Source organism: Chiloscyllium plagiosum, chromosome 12 (genome assembly GCF_004010195.1).
Source record: "Chiloscyllium plagiosum isolate BGI_BamShark_2017 chromosome 12, ASM401019v2, whole genome shotgun sequence".
Taxonomy (NCBI): domain Eukaryota; kingdom Metazoa; phylum Chordata; class Chondrichthyes; order Orectolobiformes; family Hemiscylliidae; genus Chiloscyllium; species Chiloscyllium plagiosum.
In genome coordinates this window covers 82,603,399-82,627,100 of record NC_057721.1, presented here as the reverse complement: position 1 = coordinate 82,627,100, position 23,702 = coordinate 82,603,399, and the positions used below count along the sequence as shown (strand labels likewise).

General features: G+C 43.7%; 1 protein-coding gene across 1 annotated transcript in view; it reads left to right on the top strand.

The window, feature by feature from the left end:
• The first annotated feature begins 1,193 nt into the window (after window positions 1–1,193).
• The window catches only part of gbe1b (glucan (1,4-alpha-), branching enzyme 1b), a 611,336-nt gene continuing 588,827 nt past the window's right edge, over window positions 1,194–23,702 (top strand). Inside the window, exon 1 of the mRNA XM_043701429.1 lies at window positions 1,194–1,395. Within this exon, the coding sequence (XP_043557364.1) occupies window positions 1,301–1,395 (95 nt within the window). The 5' untranslated portion in view covers window positions 1,194–1,300. The remainder of the gene's footprint in view (window positions 1,396–23,702) is intronic.

Genomic DNA, 23,702 nt, shown 5'->3' with positions numbered 1-23,702 from the left:
CTTTTGCACTTGTCACCCTTATAACTGACTATCCCTTGTCAATCTTTCTCTTTGTCCCCTTTCTAGTCACACCTTTGGCTCTCAGCTTCTCTCCAAACTAGACTTTCCTCATCCTCAGTAGGCTAACCTATCCATGAGGAGAAAGTGGGGACTGCAGATGCTGGAGATCAAAGTCCTAATCTCCAGCTTCCTCTTGAAAGGCTCTTGTATGAAACATCGATTCTCCTTGCTCTTCGGATGCTGCCTGACCTGCTGTGCTTTGCCAGCATCCCACTCTCAACTCTAACCTATCCTTGACTCTTTCAGTTCTTCCCATTTCCTTCTGATGTTCACCAGCAAACCCTCCCTAATCACTTTCACACTTTCACACCCTTGAGTAAATCTCCATATTTCATGCCTATCTCTCCTTCCAGAAACTGCTCTCTACACCCTCAGCACCTCTTCCAGCTGGCCCTTTCTATTCCAAAGTATTTGCTCCTCACCCATCCTCTTCCAGTTTCTACTCCTATGGATCCACCACTTCCTTTCTTGTCCATCCCCCAACATCTCCATTCTCTTCCCTTCCCCTACCAGTCCCTTTACCCATTATCCCCTCCACCTCTCCTCACCTGGCCTGCTCCCACTTCACCCAGATGATTTCTCCAATTCATCATTCTCTCACCTTTCTCTCCAATTTAACTTCCTCTCAGACACCCAATGCTGCATTAGCCCCTCACACTAAGTCTCCTGTCTCCACAAGTTCTTCTAACTCCCCTTCAAGCCATATCTCCTCCAGCCCCACTGTGCCCCCACCAGTCCCTCCCACTTAATTCCTTCCCTTTTCAGCCCCATCCTGCCCTCCCTCATCCAGCTTCATCTCCATAGTGTCCCCAACAGTCCCTCCCATTGACCCCATCTAGCTCACACTTTCTAGGCCCAACCCCCAACTTCTGAACCCTTCCCCACCAATAGGCCTATTTGACCCCTCCTTCTTGCCCCACCCTCTGACCCCACCCCATCTGACCCTTGCTCTCCCTGTGACCCACCCCCTGTGATGCTTGCCCATGTGATCCTCTCATGTGACCCCACCTCTGGCCATCTGACCGCGCCCCCTCCCTAACCCCGCCCACCCACTGGCCCCACCCCCTCTCCATGTGACCCCACCCCGGCCCTTCTGACCACGCCCCTTCCTTAATCCTTCCCCTCCACTGGCCCCGCCCCCTCCCCATCCCCATCCAGCGGTGATCGGTGGTTCGGTGTGTGATTGTTCTCCCTGGCCGGTTCCTTTGCTCTGTCAGCGCCGTGCTGTCCTGTTGCTAAGATGGCGATGGCGGCGTTGCCAGCGGAGGCCCAGCTGGACGGGCTGCTGGAGCTGGACCCTTACCTGGAGTCGTACAGCAAGGACCTGCGGCGGAGGTAGGAGGGGCCCAAGCCCCGGGACCGCTTGATGCTCGCTGCACTTTAACCCGTTCCTGCCCGCGGTACAGGCCCTGCCGTGAATCTATAACCAGCCAAACTACCTGCTAACCAGCCAAACTCTGTTAACCAGCCGATCCACCTTCACCAGCCAAACTCTCCCCTAACTAATCGCCCACCCGCTAACCAGCCAAACTCTGTCCCCTAACCAGCCAACCCCATCGCTAACTAACCTAATTCCCCAAATACCTAAACCCCTCACTAAAGCGTCAACAAACTGACAATTTTTCTCTTGCTCGCCTCCAAACTCATTAAATCTCACCTGTAACTTTAACCAACTGCCCAGCCTGCATGTAGGGGTGCAGTGTTAGCTCCACCGATGTGCTTGGTATTTCCAGTGCTTTCAGTTGTTTTTTTTTTGTCCTGATAAACCAGTTAGAGCTCAGTTAGGGTGAAAGCTGCAGCCTGTGTCCTCTTGCCCTTGGGTGCTGCCCTTGCCTATGTGTCTGACAGGCCAAGCTGCATTTGTCCTTGCTTCAATTGCCAAGTTAAAGGGCACCTTGGTTCAGCTGCTGTTTGTTTTATGTGTAATCCTGATTACTATTCTGTCTACTTTGAGACCACAGCTGTAATTCAAATCCACTGAAATTTTTTCAAGTGAAACTGGATACTGTAACCTTATTTTAACATTTACAACTTGAAATAACTATTTCTTGCTTTTACGATAATTCTTCCCAACTGCTCTCACCTTGTGAAACACTTTCCACACCTTGTCAAATGTTGGCATATGATTGTTGCTTTGTTGGTTGATGGTTGTTCTCTGAAATCAATAAATAATACATTAACATACGGTAGAGAAACAAACACAAAAGAAAATGATTAATTGAAAAGAAAAACAGAAATGCTGAGTTGATTTTACCACTGTACACAGTTTACACAAATATTGGACAGCCTGATTCAATGTTAGGCAATTGTCAGCTCTCTTGCCAAGCTGCTGTGAAACGTCGATTCTCCTGTTCCTTGGATGCTGCCTGACCTGCTGTGCTTTTCCAGCAACACATTTTTATGCTGTGAAACTGGTCACTGCAATGTTGTTTTTAATTTGTTCATGGTTATGGGTTTTGTTGCCTGGGCCAGCATTTTTTTCTCATTCCCAATCTCCTGGAGAGGGTAGCAGCAACTTAGAGTCATAGAGATGTTCAGCATGGAAACAGACCCTTCGGTCCAACCCGTCTATGCCGACCAGATATCCCAACCCAATCTAGTCCCACCTGCCAGCACCCAACCCATATCTCTCCAAACCCTTCCTATTCATATATCCATCCAAATGCCTCTTAAATGTTGCAATTTTACCAGCCTCCTCCACTTCATCTGGGAGCTCATTCCATACACATATCACCCTCTGTGTGTGAAAGTTTCCCCTGAGGTCTCTTTTATATCTTTCCCCTCTCACCGTAAACCTATGCCCTCTAATTCTGGACTCCCTGACCCCAGGGAAAAAGACTGAGTCTGTTCACCCTATCCATGCCCCTCATAATTTTGTAAACTTCTATAAGGTCATCCCTCAGCCTCTGACACTCCAGGGAAAATAGCCACAGCCTGTTCAGCCTCTTCCCTGTAGCTCAAATCTTCCAACCCTGGCAACATCCTTGTAAATCTTTTCTGAACCTTTTCAAGTGCAGGTCAGGTGAATTGGCCATGTTAAATTGCCCATAGTGTTAGGTGCATTAGTCAGAAGGAAATGGGACTGGGTGGGTTGCTGTTCGGAGGGTTGGTGTGGATTTGTTGGGCCGAAGGGCCTGTTTCACACTGTAGGGAATCTAATCTAATCTTTCTGATAGGAAGGAGACCAGATTTGCACGCAATTTTCCAACAGTGGCCTAACTAATGTCCTGTACAGTCGCTGCATGACCTCCCAACTCCTATATTCAATACTCTGACCAATAAAAGAAAGCATACCAAATGCCTTCTTCACTATCCTATCTACCTGCGACTCCACTTTCAAGGAGCTATGAACCTGCACTCCAAGGTGACATTAATGAACCAGATGGGTTTTTTCAACAATCGACAGTGGATTCTTGGTTATCACAATTTCACCGGTCATCCATGGTTCCCTAACCTTGTCATTACAATCCCTCATTTTCACAGGAACATATCTCTCCTGCACTCTAACCAACCTCTCTTTAAAAGCCTCCCACATATCAAACGAGAATTTACTTCAAACAGCTACTCCCAATCTACATTCCCAGCTCCTGCCGAATTTTAGTACTGTTGGCCTTCCCCAATTTAACACTCTTCCGTTAGGATCACTCTCGTCTTTGTCAATGAGTATTCTAAAACTTATGGGATTGTGATCACTATTCCCAAAGTAATCCCCTTCTGAAACATCAGCCACTGGCCTGGTTCATTTCCTAACACCAGGTCCAGTATGGCCCCTTTCAGAGTTGGACTATTTACATACTGCTCCAGAAAACCCTCCTGGATGCTCCTTAAAAATTCTGCAACATATAGATCTCTAACACCAAGTGAATCCCTGTCAATGTTTGGAAACTTAAAATCTCCTGTCACCACCACCCTGTTGCTGCTGCATCTTTTCATGATCTGTTGACATTTGCACCTCTATCTCACATTCACTGTTGGGAGGCCTGTAGTGCAGCCCCAACATTGTTAACACGCCCTTTCTATTTCTGAGCTTTGTTCATGTTGCCTCACTGCTGAAGTGTTCTGTCGTGTCCTCCTTCAGCACAGCTGTGATATTTTCTTTGACCAGTATGCAAATCGTCCACTTTTTTTACCTCCCACTCTATCCTGCCTGAAGCATCGATATCCTGGGATATTTGTTTGCCAGTCATGCCCTTCCCTCAACCAAGTCTCACTAATAGCAATAATGTCATACTCCCAGGTATTAATCCAAGCCCTAAGTTCATCCACCTTATCTACTATACTACTTGCATTAAAACAAATGCACCTCAGGCCATCAGTCCCTTTGCATTCATCATCTGCTCCCTGTCTCTTCTTCCTCTTAGTCACGCTGACTTCATTATCTAGTTCCTTACAGGCTTTAATTACTGCTTCCATACTGTCCTCTAACCTCATTTGGTTCCCAACCCCCTGCCACATTAGTTTAAACCACCCCACCAACAGCGTTAGCAAAAGTGCCCCCAAGAATATTGGTTGCAGTCCAGCCCAAGTGGAGATCGTCCAATTTGTAATAGTCCCACCTCCCCCAGAACCAGTCCCAATGTCCCAAGAATCTGAACCCAACCCATCAGCCGAGCATTCATCCTGTTTATTCTATCATTTCTACTCTGACTAGCATGTGGCATTGGTAGAAATCCTGAGATTACTATCTCTGAGGTTCTACTTTTTAACTTGGCTCCTAACTCCCTAAAGACTGCTTGGAGGGCCTCATCCCGTTTTTTTACCTATAACGTTTGTGCCAATATGCACCATGACAATTGGCTGTTCATCCTCCCCTTTGAGAATGTTTTGCAGTCGATCCGAGATATCCCTGACCCATTCGGGCAACATACCATTCGGGGAGTCTCGTTTTCGACCACAGAACCGCCCTTCTATTACCCTGACAATTGAATCGCCTATGACTATAGCCCTCCCACTCTTTTTCCCACCCTTCTGAACCTGGCTACTCTTATTTATTTGGTTGAACTGGTTCTCACCCTCTATGATTTCTCCTTTGAATCCTCCCACTTCCTCCAGACGAAACGGGTAGCCATGGGCACCTGCATGGGCCCCAGCTATGCCTGTCTCTTTGTCGACTAAGTGGAACAGTCTATCTTCCGCAGTTATACCGACACCACTGGCTGTTCATCCGCTTTTCCTCTGCTGCATCGATGACTGCATTGGTGCCATTTCGTGTTCCCACAAGGAGGTCAAACAGTTCATCAACTTCACCAACACATTCCAACCCGTCCTTAAATTTACCTGGACTGTCTCTGACACCTCTCTTTCCTTGCTGGACCCCTCCATCTCCATCAACGGTGACCGACTCAACATTGACATTTTCTACAAACCCACCGACTCCCACGGCTCCCTGGATTACACCTCTTCCCACCCTGCCTCCTTCAAAAATGCTCTCCTTATTCCCAATTCCTCCGCCTCTGCTGCATCAGCTCCCAGGAGGACCAGTTCCACCACCGAACAGATCAGATGGCCTCCTTTTTTAAAGACCGCAATTTCCCCTCCCATGTGGTTGATGATGCCCTCCAATGCATCTCATGCACTTCCTCGCACCTCCGCCCTCGAGCCCCACACCCTCCAACTGCAACAAGGACAGAACCCCCCCGGTCCTCACCTTCCACCCCACCAACCTCCATATACATCACTTTACCCTCGCCATTTCCCCCGCCTACAAACTGGTCCCACCACCAGAGATATATTTCCCTCCCCACCTCTATCAGCTTTCCATAAAGGCTGTTTCCTCCGTCACTACCTGGTCAGGTCCATGCCCTCCCCTCCCAGCACCTTCCCCTGCCAACACAGGAATTGAAAAACCTGTGCTCACACTCCCCGCCCACCCCCCTGCCTCTGGCCAAGGCCCCAAAGGAGCCTTCCACAGCCATCAAAGTTTCATCTGCACTCCCACACGTCATTTGCTGTATTCGTTGCTCCCGATACAGTCTTCTCTACATTGGAGACCGGACGCCTATTCGCAGAGCGCTTCAGAGAACGTCTGCAGGACACCTGCACCAAACAACCACAACGCCCCATGGCTGAATACTTCAACTCCCCCTCCCGTTCTGCCGAGGAATGCAGGTCCTGGGCATCCTCCCTTACCACCCGATGCCTCATGTTCTGCCACAGGACCCTAAAACCCCATGGCATCAATGCTGACTTCACCAATTTCCTAATTTCCCCTCCTCCCACTTTACCACATTCCAGCTCAGCACTGTCCTCATGACCTTTCCTATCTGTCCCCCCCTAGCCCCACCCCATTCCATTCATCTCTCCATCTTGGAGGTTCACGGCCTCATTCCTGATGAAGGACGTTTGCCCAAAACATTGATTCTGCTGCTTCTCGAATGCTGCCTGACCTGCTGTGATTTTCCAGCACCACACTCTTGACTCTAATCTCCAGCATCTGCAGTCCTCACTTTCGCCACATTGATCAAGTAAACTAGCCCTAATGCAATCTATGAATTCTGTGTCATAGCTATCCTTTCCAGTTTGATGAACTCTGGCATGGTGTCTCACAGCGCTATGGTCCTGGGTTCAATTCCAATCTCGGGCAACTGTCTGTGTGGAGTTTGCACATTCTCCCCGTGTTTGCCTGGTTTTCCTCTGCGTACTCCGGTTTCCTCCCACAATCCTTAGATGTGCAGGTTAGGTGAATTGGCCATGCTAAATTGCCCAGAGTGTTCAGTGATGTGTAGGTTAGGTGCATTAGTCAGGGGTAAATGTAGGATGGTAGAGTAGGGGAATGGGTCTGGGTGAGTTTCTCTGTGGAGGATCTGTGTGGAGTTGTGGGGCCGAAGGGCCTTTTGCACACTGTAGGGATTCTATAAAATATGAGGATTTAAGCTATCCATAATTATTACTCACTTCTGGATTGGTTGTTGGCCTGTTCGCTGAGCTGGTGGGTTTGTTGGCAGACGTTTCATTCCCCTTCTCGGTGACATCATTAGTGCTGTGTCGTCTCCTGTGAACGCTGCTGTACTGTTCGGCTTTGAATTGATGTGATTCTGTTTGAGCTGTTTCAGGTTGGTGCCTATTCCTGTTTTCCATTGCAGCGGATTGTACATTGGGTCCAGGTCAATATGTTTGATGATGCAGTCAGAGGATGAATACCATGCTTCCAGGAAATCTCTTGCTCTACTTTGTTTAGCCTTTCCTGGTATCATTGTGTTGTTCCAGTCGAACTCAGAGTCACAGAGATGGACAGCATGGAAACTGACCCTTTGATCCACCCGTCCATGCCAATCAGGTATCCCAACCCAATCTAGTCCCACCTGCCAGCACCCGGCTCATATCCCTCCAAACCCTTCCTATTCATATACTCATCCAAATGCCAATCAAATGTTGCAATTTTACCAGCCTCCACCACTTCCTCTGGCAGCTCATTCCACACTCGTACCACCCTCTGTGTGGAAGAAGTTGCCCCTTAGGTTTCTTTTATATCTTTCCCCTCTCACCCTAAACCTATGCCCTCTAGTTCTGGACTCCCTGACTCCAGGGAAAATACTTTGTTTATTCACCCTAACCATGCCCCTCATAATTTTGTAAACCTTTATAAGGTCACCCCTCAGCCTCCGACACTCCAGGGAAAACAACCCCAGCCTGTTCAGCCTCTCCCTATAGCTCAAATCCTCCAACCCTGGCACCATCCTTGTAAATCTTTTCTGAACCCTTCCAAGTTTCACAACATCTTTCCGGTAGGAAGGAGACCAGAATTGCACGCAATATTCCAACAGTGGCCTAACCAATGTCCTGTACAGCTGCAACATGACCTCCCAACCCTTGTACTCAATACTCTGACCAATAAAGCAAAGCATACCAAACACCTTCTTCACTATCCTATCTACCTGCGACTCCACTTTCAAGGAGCTATGAACCTGCACTCCAAGGTCTCTTTGTTCAGCAACACTCCCTTCGGACCTTACCATTAAGTATATAAGTCCTGCTAAGATTTGCTTTCCCAAAATGCAGCACCTCGTATTTATCTGAATTAAATTCCATCTGCACTTCTCAGCCCATTGGCCCATCTGGTCAAGATCCTGTTGTAATCTGAGATAATCCTCTTCACTGTCCACGACACCTCCAATGTTGGTGTCATCTGCAAACTTAGTAACTGTACCTCTTATGCTCACATCCAAATCATTTATGAGAGAAAGTGAGGGCTGCAGATGCTGGAGATCAGAGCTGAAAATGTGTTGCTGGAAAAGCGCAGCAGGTCAGGCAGCATCCAAGGAGGCCCTCCTGAAGAAGGGCTTATGCCCGAAACGTCGATTCTCCTGTTCCTTGGATGCTGCCTGACCTGCTGCGCTTTTCCAGCAACACATTTTCAGCTCCAAATCATTTATGTAAATGTCAAAAAGTAGCGGACCCAACATGATCCTTGTGGCATTCCACTGGTCACAGGCCTCCAGTCTGAAAAACAGCTCTCCACCACCACCCTCTGTCTTCTATCTTTGAGCCAATTCTTTATCCAGATGGCTAGTTCTCCCTGTATTTTGAGAGATCTAACCTTGCTAATCTGTCTCCCATGGGGAACCTTGTTGAACGCCTTACTGAAGTCCATGTAGATCATATCTACAGCTCTGCCCTCATCAATCCTCGTTCTTGTTGTCTGTGTGTTTGGATACCAGGGAGAGTTGGTTGTGCTGCTAGTTGGTGTTCATAGTCTGCAGTCAGTCAATCCATGTGAAGTTATAAATTCCTACTAAGGAAGCAGAACCAGTCTGACTCAACATTAGAATATGCACAGACTCTAACCTTACACCTTTAATACATTGTCTGAGCTGAGATGTAACCTTTTTTTTATAAAACCTTATGCTCTAGAACATAGAACATTACAGCACAGTACTGGCCCTTTGGCCCTCGATGTTGCGCCGATCTGTGGAACCAATCTGAAGCCCATCTAACCTACACTATTCCATTTTCATCCATATTTTAATCCAAAGACCATTTAAATGCCTTAAAGTTGGCGAGTCTACCACTGTTGCAGGCAGTGCGTTCCACGCCCCTACTACTCTGAGTAAAAAATACTACCTCCGATATCTATCACCCCTCAATGTAAAGCTGTGCCACCTTGTGGTAGCCATCACCATCTGCGGAAAAAGTCTCTCACAGTCCACCCTGTCTAACCCTCTGATTATCTTGTATGTCTCAAGTAAGTCACCTCTCAAACCTCCTCTCTCCAACGAAAACAGCCTCAAGTCCCTCAGTCTTTCCTCGTAAGACCTTCCTTTCATACCAGGCAACATCCTGGTAAATCTCCTCTGAACCCTTTCCAAAGCTTCCACATGCTTCCTATAAGGCAGTGACCAGAACTGTAGGCAGTACTCCAAATGCGGCAGCAACAGAGAGCTGGGTTTTCATCTTAGTAAATGGAAACCTACAACCCATTCTAAAAGATAAAAGACTTAACAGCAATCTCGGTTTGTTCACTATATCATTTCAGTCATAGAGATGTACAGCATGGAAACAGACCCTTCAGTCCAACTCGTTCATGCCGACCAGATATCCTAACCTAATCTAGTTCCATTTGCCAGCAATTGGCCCATGTCATTCTAAACCCTTCCTATTCAGATACCCATCCAGATGCCTTTTAAATGTTGTAATTGTACCAGCCTCAACCACTTCCTCTGGCAGCTCATTCCATACATACACCATCCTCTGCGTGAAAAACATGCCCCTTAGGTCTCTTTTATATCTTTCCCCTCACACCCTAAACCTATGCCCTCTAGTTCTGGACTCCCCCACCCCAAGGAAAATACCTTGTCTGTGTACCCTATCCATGCTCCTCATGATTTTAGAAACCTCTATAAGGTCACACCTCAGTGTAATTTGCTCCAGGGATAATAGTCCCAGCCTATTCAGCCCCTCCAACCTCATATCTTCCCACCATGGCAACATCTTTGTAAATATTTTCTGCACCCTTTCAGGTTTCACGACATCCCTCTGATAGGAAGGAGACCAGAATTACACACAATATTCCAAAAGTGGCCTAACTATTGTCCTGTACAGCTGCAACTATGAACCTGCACTCCAAGGTCTCTGTTCAGGAACACTCCCCCGGACCTTACCATTAAGTGTACAAGTGCTACTCTGATTTGCATTTCCAAAGTGCAGCATTTATCTAAATTAAACTCCATCTGCCACTCCTCAGCCCATTGGCCCATCTGATCAAGGTTCTATTGTAATCTGAGGTAGCCTTCTTCAGTGTCCACTTAACCTGCAGTTTTGGTGTCATCTGCAAAATTAGTAATTATACCTCCTATGTTCACATCCAAATCATTTAAAAACTGAAGAAAAGTAGTGGACCCAGCACTGATCCTTGTGCCACACCACTGATCATAGGCCTCCAGCCTGAAAAACAACCCTCCACCACCACCCTCTATCTTCTACCTTTGAGCCAGTTTTGTATCCAAATGGCTAGTTCTCCCTATATTCCACGAGATCTAGCCTTGCTAACCAGTCTCCCACGAGGAACCTTTGTGAATGCCCTACTGACGTCCAGATAGATTATATCTACTGCTCTGCCAACATCAATCCTTTTTGTTGCTACTTCAGGAAACAATCAAGTTCATGAGACAGTATTTACCATTCACAAAATCATGCTGACTATCCCTAAGAAGGCAAAAGTGAAGACTGCAGATGCTGGAAATCAGAGTCTAGATTAGAGTGGTGTTGGAAAAGCACAGCAGGTCAGGCAGCATCTGAGGAGCAGGAAAATCGTTTTTTCGGGCAAAAGTCCTTAATCAGGAATGGAGGCAGGAAGCCTCCAGGGTGGAGAGATAAATGGGAGAGCGGTGGGGCTGGGGTGAAGGTAGCAAAGAGTACAATAGGTGAATGGGGGTGGGGTTGGAGATGATAGGTCAGAGAGTACTCTTTGCTACCTTCCCCCACTTCCTCTCTGACCTATCACCTCCAACCCTACCCCCATTCACCTATTGTATTCTTTGCTACCTTCTCCCCAGCCCCACCCCTTTCCCATTTATCTCTTCACCCTGGGGGCTCCCTGCCTTCATTTCTGATGAAGGGCTTCTGCCCGAAACATCGATTTTCCTGCTCCTCTGATGCTGCCTGACCTGCTGTGCTTTTCCAGCACCACTCTAATCTAAACTCTGCAGTCCTCACTTCTGCCTATCCCTAAGCAGCCCTTGCCTTTCCAAATACATGTAAATCCTGTCCCTCAGGATTCCCTCCAACAACTTGCCCACCACTGATGTCAGGCTCACTGGTCTGTAGTTCCCTGGCTTGTCCTTACCACCTTTCTTAAACAGTGGCACCACGTTTGCCAACCTCCAGTCTTCTGGTACCTCACCTGTGACTATCAATGATACAAATATCTCAGCAAGAGGCCCAGCAATCACTTCCCTAGCTTCCCACAGAGTTCTAGGGTACACCTGATCAGGTCCTAGGGTTTATCCACTATTATGTGTTTCAAGACCTCCATCACCATCTGCTCAGTAATATAGATGTTTTTCAAGATGTCACCATTTATTTCTCCACATTCTGTGTTTTGCATGTCCTTCTCCACAGTAAATACTGATGCAAAATACTCGTTTAGTATCTCCTGTGGCTCCACACAAAGGCCACCTTGCTGATATTTGAGGGGCCCTATTCTCTCCCTAGTTACCTTTTTGTCCTTAATGTATTTGTAAAAACCCTTTGGATTCTCCTTAACCCTATTTGCCAAAGCTATCTCATGTCCCCTTTTTGCCCTCCTGATTTCCCTCTTAAGTATACTCCTCCTGCCTTTATACTCTTCTAAGGATTCATTTGATCTATCCTATCTATACCTGACATATGCTTCCTTCTTTTCTTAACCAAACCCTCAATTTCTCTAGTTATCCAGCATTCCCTGTGCCTTCCAGCCTTACCTTTCAGTTTAACAGGAATGTACTGTCTCTGGACTCTCCGTATCTCGTTTTTGAAGACCTCCCTTTTTCCAGCCAACCCTTTAGCCGCGAACATCTGCCCCCAATCAGCTTTTGAAAGTTCTTGCCTAATACTGGCAAAATTTGCCTTCCTCCAACTTCAACTTTTAGGTCCAATCTATCCTTTTCCATCACTATTTTAAGCTAATAGAACTTTGGTTGCTGGACCCAAGGTGCTCCCCCACTGGCACCTCAGTCACCTGCCCTGCCTTATTTCCCAAGAGAAGGTCATGTTTTGCGCCTTCTCTCGTAGAAACATCCACATACTGAATCTGAAGACTTTCTTGTACAAGCTTAACAAATACCTCTCCATTTAAACCGTTAACATTATGGCAGTCCCAGTCTCTGTTTGGAAAGTTTAAATCCCCTACCTTACCCTTCCTATTATTCTTACAGATAACTGAAATCCTTTCAAATTTGTTTCTTAGTTTCCTGCTGACAATTAAGGGGGTCCATAATACATGGCAAAAGTGAGGACTGCAGATGCTGGAAATCAGAGTCTAGATTAGAGAGGTGCTGGAAAAGCACAGCAGGTTAGGCAGCATCCGAGGAGCAGGAAAATCGACGTTTCGGGCAAAAGCTCTTCATAATACAATTCTAATAAGGTGATCATCTCTTTCTTATTTTTCGGTTCCATCCAAATAGCTTCGCTGGAGGTATTCCCAAGAATATCCTCCCTCAGTATAGCTGTAATGTTATCCCTTATCAAAAATACCACTCCCCCTCCTCCCTTGTCCCCCTTTGTATCCTTTTTGTAGCATTTGTAACCTGGAACATTAAGCTGCCAGTCCTGTCTGTACCTGAGCAACATTTCAGTAATTGCTCTGATATCCCAGTTGTATGTTCCTAACCATGCCCTGAGTTCATCTGCATTCCCTGTTAGGCCTCTTGCATAGGTAAATGCAGTTTAATTTATTCCATCCTACCTTGTTCTCTGCTTTGTTCCTTCCTGCCCTTAATGTTGGACACGCTCCCATTCCCAACTGTACCAGTCTCAGATTGATCTCTTTCCTTGATATTTCCTTGGGTCCTACTACTCCCCCACCCCCTCCCCCCACCACACACACACACACACCTTACTAGTTTAAATTCTCCCCAGTAGCTTTAGCAAATCTCCCTGCCATATAATTAGTCTCCTTCCTATTTAAGTGCAATCCGTCCATCTTGTACAGGTCACTTCTACCCCAGAAGAGATTCCAATAATCCAAAAATGTGTACCTTCTCCCCTGCACCAGGTCCTCAGCCACACATTCACCTGCTCTATCCTCCTATTCCTGCCCTCATTAGCTCGTAGCACTGGGAGTAATCTAGATATTACTACCCCCAAGGACCTCCTTTTTAAATTCCTGCTTAACTTTTTATACTTTCCCTTCAGAATCTCATTATTTTCCCTTCCTATGTTATTGGTTCCAGTGTGTACAATGACCTCCTGCTGGTCGTTCCTCCCTTTGAAAACATCCTGCCCTCTGTCTACGCTATCCTTGATCCTGGCAATATGAAGGCAACGCAGCATTCTGATTCTTCACTGCTGGCCGCAGAGATGTCTGTGCCTCGAACTTCATAGTTCCCTATCACAATTGATTGCTTGGAATCTGATGTACCCCTCATTACATTACAGCCAGTTACATTTCCCCTACATTTTCCAGAACAGCATACTTGTTTGAAATGGGGATAGCCACAAAAGACTCCTGCACTCCTTGCCTATCCCTCCTAGCTTTCCTGGAGTCAACTCATCTACCTGACTGTATCTGTGGCTTTCTTCCTATAACTGCCAACCATTACACTCTTATAAATTCCTGATTGCCTCTAACTGTCGCTCTAACTGATCCATGTGATCTGATAGGATTATCAACCAAAGACATTTCCTGTAGACATAATCATCAGTAACATGGAAACTCTCCCAACTTCCCACATCCGACGGGAAGAGCATATCACTACTATCTGCCATCTTTGCTCCTTCACAATCTAGACCCAGAAAATACCACTTCTTTTTCCTCTAAAAAAAAAGTGCTCCAGGTTAACTTCGCACAAGTAGTTTATATTCTTAAATTTTAATCAAGAGATAGATTTCAAGAAAAGATATAATCAAGAAAGAATTCACTCTACTTACTACTGCAGACTTATAGCAAGGTTACTATGATCTTGTGCTTTAAATTCTCTGCCTTATGATTGTGCCTCACTAGCCACCTGATGAAGGAGCAGAATTCTGAAAGCTCGTACTTCCAAATGAACCTGTCGGACTGTAGTCTGGTGATGTGTGATTTTTATCAAGATCCTGGTATTCATCCTGAAACTCCATCGACAAACACATTGACCTAATATATAAACCGCTGCGGTGGAAAACTGGAACCGGCACCAACCAGAAATAGCTTGAACAGAACCACATAAATTCAAAGTGGAATACGACAGCACAGCTTCTCAGGAGTCAGTGCAGCACTGATGATGTCACTTAGAAAGGAAACAAAATGTCTGCCAACAAACCTACTAGATCGGTGAATACACCAACAACAAATCCAATTGGCTCCCAAGCTACAGATCTTCACAAAAACATTAATTGTTCAGTTCTTTTTACATACTTGTATTATTTGTTGTAGATTTATAGTCTTTCCTACATAGTGGCTATGGTTTGTGGTCTTTATTACAACTCCTACCAATGTTTTCTTTCCTTTGCTGTTTTTTCACTTTTGCCCAAATGGACTCCACATTATCTGAGTCGAGATCATCTCTCTTGACTGTACTCAAGTTCATCTCTTATCAACAGTGCTATCCCACCACCCTTTCTATCCTTCCTGTGTGACTAAGAGGTCAAATATCTCTGAATGTTAAGTACCCAGTTTTGATCTCAATGTAACCATGTTTCTGGAATGATTATGAGATCATTTTCATTTACCTCAAATCATGCCATTCATTTCATCTACCTTATTACAAATATTTCATGTATTAATATACATTCATAATCTATTCTCCTCAAAGGAAAACAGAGTCAATATCTTCAATCTGTTTTCGTAATTGAATTTTCTCATTCCTAAAGTCATTCTTGTGCATCTCTTTTACATTCTGGCTGATACTTTTGCATCTTATTGATGTCTGCAGGCATACTTGCTGACTATCAGTTGAAATGAAAGGGATATTATGATGGAGGAATGGGCAAAAAGAGTGACATATTGAATTCAGTGTCAGTAAATGGTATATGGTACATTTTGGGTTTGAAAATACAATCCTGAAAGGGCTTAGTGATGTGGGACACCAAAGGTAGATTGGAGGTTTTGGGTTCACAGAATGCAGAACCTCAGGGGAAAAGGGCCATTCAGCATAAAACCTAAATCAAACTTTGCAAGAGAGCTAGATTGAAATGATAAGCAAATTTGTATCAATTAAAATTTATTGTCAACCGTGTGAGATCAAGAACCTGTCAACTCCAGTAACATTAAAGACAAAAAACAGTTTTAATCTTGTCTCAGTCCTCAGTCATGCTACAACAGGTTAATAGAATAGGTGGTGGCTAGATTACATCGGCTTCTTTGCAATTCGCAATACCACCCTATACTTGCTGGCAGGAATCAGTACATGCACGTCTGCTCACTGAGCACTCGATCTGATTGATGAGTAAGCTGGTGGGTGAAACATCTCACCCTTTGGGACTCATGGCTAAATAATTGATTGTGTGGGTGGGATTTTCTGTTTTGTTAAAATAAAAGTTTTGGACATGAAACTGAAGTTAGCAGCTTTGAGTGGGAGAAAGTCAAATTGTTAATTTATTATAATTTCTTCTGGACAAAAGTCGGTAAGGTGGTTAAAAATTTTTATAGTCAAGTCAGAGTTTTATAGCACAGATACAAAGAATCTGCATCCACTTGGGATAGCAAGTCTAGGAACTATAGTATGACAGTGAATAGGTTCAGTAAGGAGTTAAAGAGAAACCCATTTTTGAAGAGGTGACTTAGAATGTGAAACTCACTACAACAACGAATCAAATTATATAGATATATATTGTTAAAAATATAGATGCATTTCGGCAAAACTAGTTACTACTTTAGAATAGAAGGAGCTGATTGAGTGAGATAAAGTAGGGTGGGAATGAGCTCCTGTGAAGCACAAACACCAGCTTCAATCAGACTGACCCAAAGATAGAACATAGCTTCTGTGTCATTTTAAATGTTATTAGTGCTGTGGGCAGTAGTTTGCTTCATGCTATGGGAAGAATGTTGAAACAATGGAGTGGGTACTGCATAAATTATGTCTCGAGTGAGGAAATACAACCATGAAAAAAGACGTGAAAATTTGGGACAGTTTGGATTAGACCAGAGGACACTACAGTATAATTATTCAAGGTTGTTGATGAGGTGAGAGAAGATAAATGATGGCAGTATATCTGATGAATATAAGGATTTCTGTAAAAGGTTTAGTTAAAAGCATTTCTAGCAAATTACATTCATACTGCCCCTTTGATCCTATGAACTTCAAAGTTAGCTAAGGGATAGAAAATAAAGTTCAGCTGGTATATGAAATTCAATGTAAGAAAAGTGTGAAGTAGTAGTTTGTTAGGAAAGACCCATTTTAAAATCAGAATTCAGAATGTCCGTTATTGTCATGTGTAGTCCAGTGAAAAGTTTTTACAATTGCTGCCTCCAGTGGCACCGTCTGAGGTACAAATACCTCTGTACAAATGTTGGATACAAAAGGAAAGCTAGCATTACTTACAATGTCTGAAAAATAAGGTACAAATAAGATAGTTACAACAGAGTTAAAGGATTTAGATGACTCGTCAAGAGTTTCAGATAGCAGCTCAGCAAGTGATCTGGCTGTCCGTACCAGGCACAAGTCCAACAAGTGTTCAGCTCCTCTCCAGTCTCCAGTCCACTCCTCAGTGGCACTCAGCTGCAACAATGTAAGTTGCACTGCATCGGGATTTGCATCCCTCGTGCTGCACCAGGACTCCGGTATCCCCTTGCACCGCTCTGATACTACTGATAAGAGAAAAAAAAGAATAGAAAAGAAACAAAATGAACAGGTGGAGCAGAGGACCTCCGGTTGAACTGTCCTACTTTTCTGCCATCTTGCCGGAAGTAAATGGTACAATTTTATAATTTTGTATTTTTTTAAAAATGGTACGATAAATAAACAAAGCCATTAACTTGTGTTCAAGCAATGTAAAACTATTTGATAATGGAGCTTTTCAGCAAAGAAAGTTAAGTAGAGTTTTGATAAATTTGTCAGTCATGGCTCAGTTAGTAGCTCTCCTGAAACCAATCAACTTGAGCATATAAGGTCAGACCAACACTTTGTGGAATGCTCCCTCAATGCTGCACTTATTGGGGATACTCTCCTCTGGATGAAAAATTAAATTGAGATCCTGTCTGTCCCCAACCAGGGAATGGAAACACTTAGAGTCAAAGAGTTGTACAACACAGAAACAGACATTTTGGTGTAACTTGTCCACACTGACCAGATATCCTAAATAAATCTAATCCCATTTGTCAGCATTTGGCCCATATCCCCCGCAACCCATCCTATTCATGCACTCATCCAGATGTCTCCTAAATGCTGTAATTATATCAGTCTGCATCACTTCTTTTGGCAGCTTGTTGCATATATGCAACATTCTCTGCATGAAAAAAGTTGACCCTTAGGTCCCTTTTATATCTTTCTCCTCTCGCCTTAAATCTATGCCTTCTAGTTTCGGACTGCCCCACCCTGAGAAAAAGACCTTGTCTCTGCACCCTATCCATGCCCCTTATGATTTTATAAATCTCTATTAGGTCACCCATTAGCCTCTGACACTTGAGGGAAAACAGCCTCAGCTAATACAGCTTCTCCCTATAGCTCAAACTCTCCAACATCCTTGTAAATCTTTTCTGAACCTTTTCAAGTTTCACAACATCCTTCCTATAGTAGGGTGACCAGAATTGCATGCAATATTCCAAAAGTGGCCTAACCATGTCCTGTACGGCTGCTGTATGACCTCCCACATCCTATACTCAATGCACTGACCAATAAAGTCCAGCATACCAAATGCCGCCTTCACTACCCTATCTACTTTCAACTCCACTTTCAAGGATCTATGAAACTGCACTCCAATGTCTCTTTGTTCAGCAATACTCCTCAGAACATTACCATTAACTGTATAAGTCCTGCCCTGATTTGCCTTTCTAAAATGCAGCACTTCACATTGATCTAAATTAAACTCCATCTGCCACTCTTCAGCCCATTGACCCATCTCATCAACATCCTGTTGTGCTCTGAAGTAACCTTTTTCCCAGTCTACTACATCTCCAATTTTGGCGTCATCTGCAAACTTACTAACCATACCTCCTCTGTTCACATCTAAATCTGTCACATTGTTTTGAAGATGGACAAGAGAGTTATTCTTGATGACCTGGCAAATACATATCCCTCAATGATCACCACAAGCATATTATCTGGCCATTATCTATTGCTGATGAAGGGAGACATGGGTGTGTGCAAACTAGGCACCATGTTTCCTATAGAGTGGGGAAGTGAGAATGGAACTAATTAGATTGCTTTACAGAAAGCCAGCATAAACTGGATAGACTGACTGGCTCCTTCCTCTTTGGTTAGACAATTGTAGCTATTATAATTCAGAAGTGCTTCAGTGACGAGCATACTGTGGAAAGTGCAGAGGTCTTTTTAAGGCCTTTGGAAAAGCACGACTTTATTGCACTGTTTAAAAATCATGAAGGGTTTAGATAAACTGTTTCTAGTGGCTGAACAGTCAACGACCAGACAACCAAATTCAAAGTGAATGCCAAACCAACCAGTGCTGACATCAGTAGAAACTTCTTAAGCAATGATGGTTGAGATTTGGAATGTATTGTTTGATGGTGCATGGAATGCAAATTCAATCTGATTCTGCAAAGGAAATTGGATGCATTCTTAAAGGAGGAAAAACTGCAGGGATATAGGGTAAAAGTAAGGGAGTAGGATTAACCCAACTCACTTGAAGAAGCTGGCACAGGCTAAATAGGCGAAATGGCTATTGCTTATGTTATCTTCTATCACTGTAGACATTATAATTTCTTAAGCTCATTGAATGGATGATAAACAATAAATTTATGTGACAACCTCAGTAGTAGGAGGTCAAACAATGACTGTAGCGAAAGTATTGTACATTTCTGTAGCATAGTGTGGAAAAGTACAGAAGCAGAGAACCGCTGAATAGGAGCACTTTTGCTCTTGTTCACTGTTTCTAATTGTAGACACTGATTCATCAGTGCAATGAGATGCTTCAATCAGCAATTGCAACTTGTGGGCTGGATTTGTGTTTAAAGCTGTCACTATGTGAGAGACTATTTGTTAGGTTTTTCCTGTGTTTACAATCTTGTGAACCTGCTCTTCATCAGGAAATGTTAATGCTGTAATCTTGTCATAAGCTGTCCCGGTGAGAGAAACATTTCCTTTTTCAGCACCAGTTCCAAAATAGTGTGAAATGGTGTAGTCCTTCCCATTTTCTTGCAGGAAAATGCTCAACTCCATTTCAGTCTCTTGGTGACTTGGGTTTTCAAATGAGCCAAGACGATTTTAGGATGTGCTCAGGATGATTAAAGGATTTAATTGACTAGATAGAGAAAAACTGTTCTGTGGGAGTCCAGACTAATGGGACACAACTGAAAAATTACAGCCACTCTGTTCAATGGTCAATCTATTCTTCACAGTTAAGGTGGTGGTAATATGGATAGATTTTCTTTTCCTGTGTTAGGTTATTAAGAGAAATGAAACTGCAAGAGGCAAATGGAGGTCAAGTACAGATCAACGATGATATTGTGTTGCAGAACAGAAGCAAGGGACTGAAATAGCCTTTTCTTGATCCCGTGTTGCAAAATTGGAGCAAAGTATGGTGACCTTGCCAAATTTTTGCAATTGACATTTGAATACTCAGCTGTACAATTATAAACATTGACCTTTCCAATTTGAGTTTTGTGTGATGGCTATATTTGAGTTAAGCGATGAAATGGTCAGGCGTTTGTGGTTATGGGTCTCTCACTGGTGATGACAGTGATGCGACCAATTTGAGGTGATGCATTGATGAATTAAAAACTCTCAAATTAGATTTCAAGCAAAAAAAAAGGTTATAGTGACTTAATTCGTAAAAGAGAGTGTCAAAGCTTCTTCTTCAAATAATTATTGTCTGAGTAATGTTGAACGGGTTTTAGATTGCCAATTACTAAATTATTAGTGAAGGGGGATTTGGAGATTCAAGTTGTGGAACATATGTCGTTTAACAAATCCTTGCTGCCTGATAAAATATGGCAAATCAACAAGTTAACTTGGGTTTGTCAGTAGATTGCTTCCTATACTAAAGCACTGCAAATCGCGCGATCAACACTACTTACTCTATTTGGTCCAACTGGGATAAGAATATTAACCTGACCTCAGGTCAGGATGATGCGTGGTTGGATATCTTTGCAAATGTTCATTGTAATAACTCTTAATTGCCCTGTGAAGGGGGGTCAGGAGAACTGAAATTATGCTGAGGCTTGTGAAATGAACAGTCTTAGTCAAATGAGTTAGTCTTGAACACTGAAGCCTGAACTGTCAAAGTATTTTAACACTTTTTTTTGTTACATCGAACTTGCAGCAATAAAGCAGCTGTTTGATCCAGCTGGCCTGCATTCGAGTTTGTGCTCAATATTAGTATTCTCTCACCCTACTTCATCTTGCTCTAATCAGCATATTCTTCTATTTCTTTCTCTTTCTCATATTTGTTTAGCTTTCCTTTAAATGCCTTGTGCTATTTGCCTCAACCACTCAGCATGGTAGAGACTTTCACATTTTAACGGCTCTCTCTGGATTGAGGTTTTCCCTAAATTCCCCTATACGATTTATTTGTGTATTTTTAATTTTGATGGTCTCCACAAGTGGAAGGATCAACTCTGCAACTATCCTTTCAAACCTTTTAATAATTTTAAAGACTTGTATGAGGTCATCCCTTGGCCTTCACTCTTCTCTGCTGGTTCGGTCCATCCTAACAATTATAGAGCATTGAGCCATTCGGCCCAATGAGACCAGACCAAACCAACCCTCTGAAGAGCATCCCATGCAGACTCATCCCCCACCTCTATCTCTGTAACCCTGTATTTCCCATGGCAAATACACCTAACCTATACAACCTTGAACACTATGGGTAATTTAGCATGGCAAATTCACTAACTTGCACATCAGTGGATTGTGTGAGGATTCAGGAGCACCTGGAGAAAACTCACGCAGACATAGGAAGAACGTGCAAACTCCCATGCAGACAGTCACCCAAGGATGGAATCACCTGGTGCTGTGAGGCAGCAGTGCTATCCACTGAGCCACTGTGTCGCCCTTAATTTTTAATCAACACCTTCAGACATGTTATGACACATCTCTGGAGCAGGTGAGACTTGAACCTGGGTTTCTGGATCAAAGGTAGAGATACTACCATGTGAGTAATATGTTTCATCAGTGATATTGCAATTTGGGGGTCATAGGCCCAAAATTACCTGTTGCTCCCAGATATCACACCATGACAGCATTTTCTGAAAGGTAACTATGGATACACAATTGTTGAATGTTCAAGACCAAGGTTAATTGATATTTGGACATTAAGGAAGTTAAGCAATATTGGGATATGGCAGGACAGTAAATTTGTGGCAGAAAATAAGTTTGCTGTAGGATGGATATTACTAAATTGGAGAGGGTTCAGAAAATATTTACTAGAATATTGCTGGGTTTGAGATACAAAAATATGAAAAAAGTCTGGAGGTTGAGCAGAGACCTTATATGGGTTTATAAAATCATGAGGGCATAGATAAGGTGAATAGCAAGGATCTTTTCCCAAAGGTAGTTCAAAACTAGGGGGCATGAGTTAAGTTAGAACGTAGAGCAATACAGGTCCTTCAGGCCCACAATGTTGTGCCAAGCATTTATCTTGATCTAAGATCAAGCTAACCTACACACCCCTCAATTTATTGCCGACTATGTGCTTGTTCAGTTGTTGCTTAAATGTCCCTAATGTCTCTGACTCTATTACCACTGCTGGCAGTGCATTCCATGCACCCACCACTCACTGCACCCACTACTCACTGCATAAAGAACCTACCTCTGGCATCTCCCCTATACCTTCCTCCAATCACCTTAAAATTGTAATTCCTTGTGACAGCCATTTCTGCCCTGTGGAAAAGTCTTTGGTGATCTACTCTATTTATGCCTTTCATTACCATTTACATCTCTATCAAGTCACTTTTCTTCACTTTTCTCTCCAGTGTGAGAAGCCCTAGCTCACTCAACCTTTCTTCATAAGACAAGCCCTCCAATCCAGGCAGCATCCTGGTAAATCTCCTCTGTACCCTCTCTAAAGTATCTATATCCTTCCTATAATGAGGTGACCAGAACTGGACACAATATTCCAAGTGTTGTCTAACTAGGGTTTTATAGAGCTGCAGCATAACCTCGTGGCTCTTAAACTCAGTCCCCCTATTAACACACCATACGCTTCTTAACCACCCTATTAATTTGGATGTATGGATGTGGACCTTCGATCCTAGATTCTTCTGAACTGGAAATAAAGCTAATAACCTTAAAAGTTAACACTGCTTGTCATAAACTCTCCAGTATGAAGATCTTTCCATTAAGTCACAGCGGTCTGCTACCACTGCTTTTTGACAAATTCCTGGATTCAGTGACGGTTCTAGAATGTTCTGATTGAAAAAAACTTTCACAGAACAAACTTGCACCCATTTGCCTCTATTTTGAAATAAAAATGTGAAAAATGATATTAATATTTAGAAGTTATACACCTTTCATCATGGGACTAGTTGTAATATTTCCAACAATGTTGATGACTGGGAGAAAATACAAGATAGGAGGAGGAGACACAGAGCCTTGAAGAGGAGTGACCGAATCATAAAACTGTACAGCATGGAAACGAACCCTTCAGTCCAACTTATCCATGCTGATCAGATATCCTTAATAAATCTAGTCGCATTTGCCAGCATTTGGCCCATCTTCCTCTTAACCCTTCCTTTTCATCTACCCAGATGTCTTTTACATGTTGTAATTGTACCAGCCTTCTCCCCTGCCTCTGGCACCACTCTCTGCATGAGAAAGTTGCCCCTTAGGTGCCTTTTAAAATTTTCCCCTCTCACCTTAAAGTTATGCCCTCTAATTCTGGACTCCCTCACCCTGTGGAAAAGACCCTGTCTATTAAACCTATCCTTGCCCCTCGTAATTTTGTAAATCTTCATTCGGTCAGTCTCTGATGCTCCAGAGAAAATAGCTCCAGCCTATTCAACCTCTCTCTTTAGCTCAAACTCTCCAACCCTGGGAACATCTTTTCTGAACCCTTGCAAGTTTCACTGCATCTTTCCTGTAGCCAGGAGAACAGAATTGCATGCAATATTTCAAAAGTGGCCGAACCAATGTCCTGTACAGCTGCAGCATGACTTCCCAACTCCTACACTCAATGCAGTGGCCAATAAAGGCAAGCATACTAATCGCCGCCTTCACTCTTCTATCTATTTGGAACTCCATTTTCAAGGATCTATGAACATCACTTAAGGTTTCTTTGTTCAGCAACACTCCCCAGGACCTCATCTGAAGCTAAATGACTGACAAGAATCTCTCAGCTGAAATTTAAAAGGAATACATATTAACTATGATAGTAAAAATTAGAAAGGCAGAATATCTGTTCAGTGGTGCCAGTGT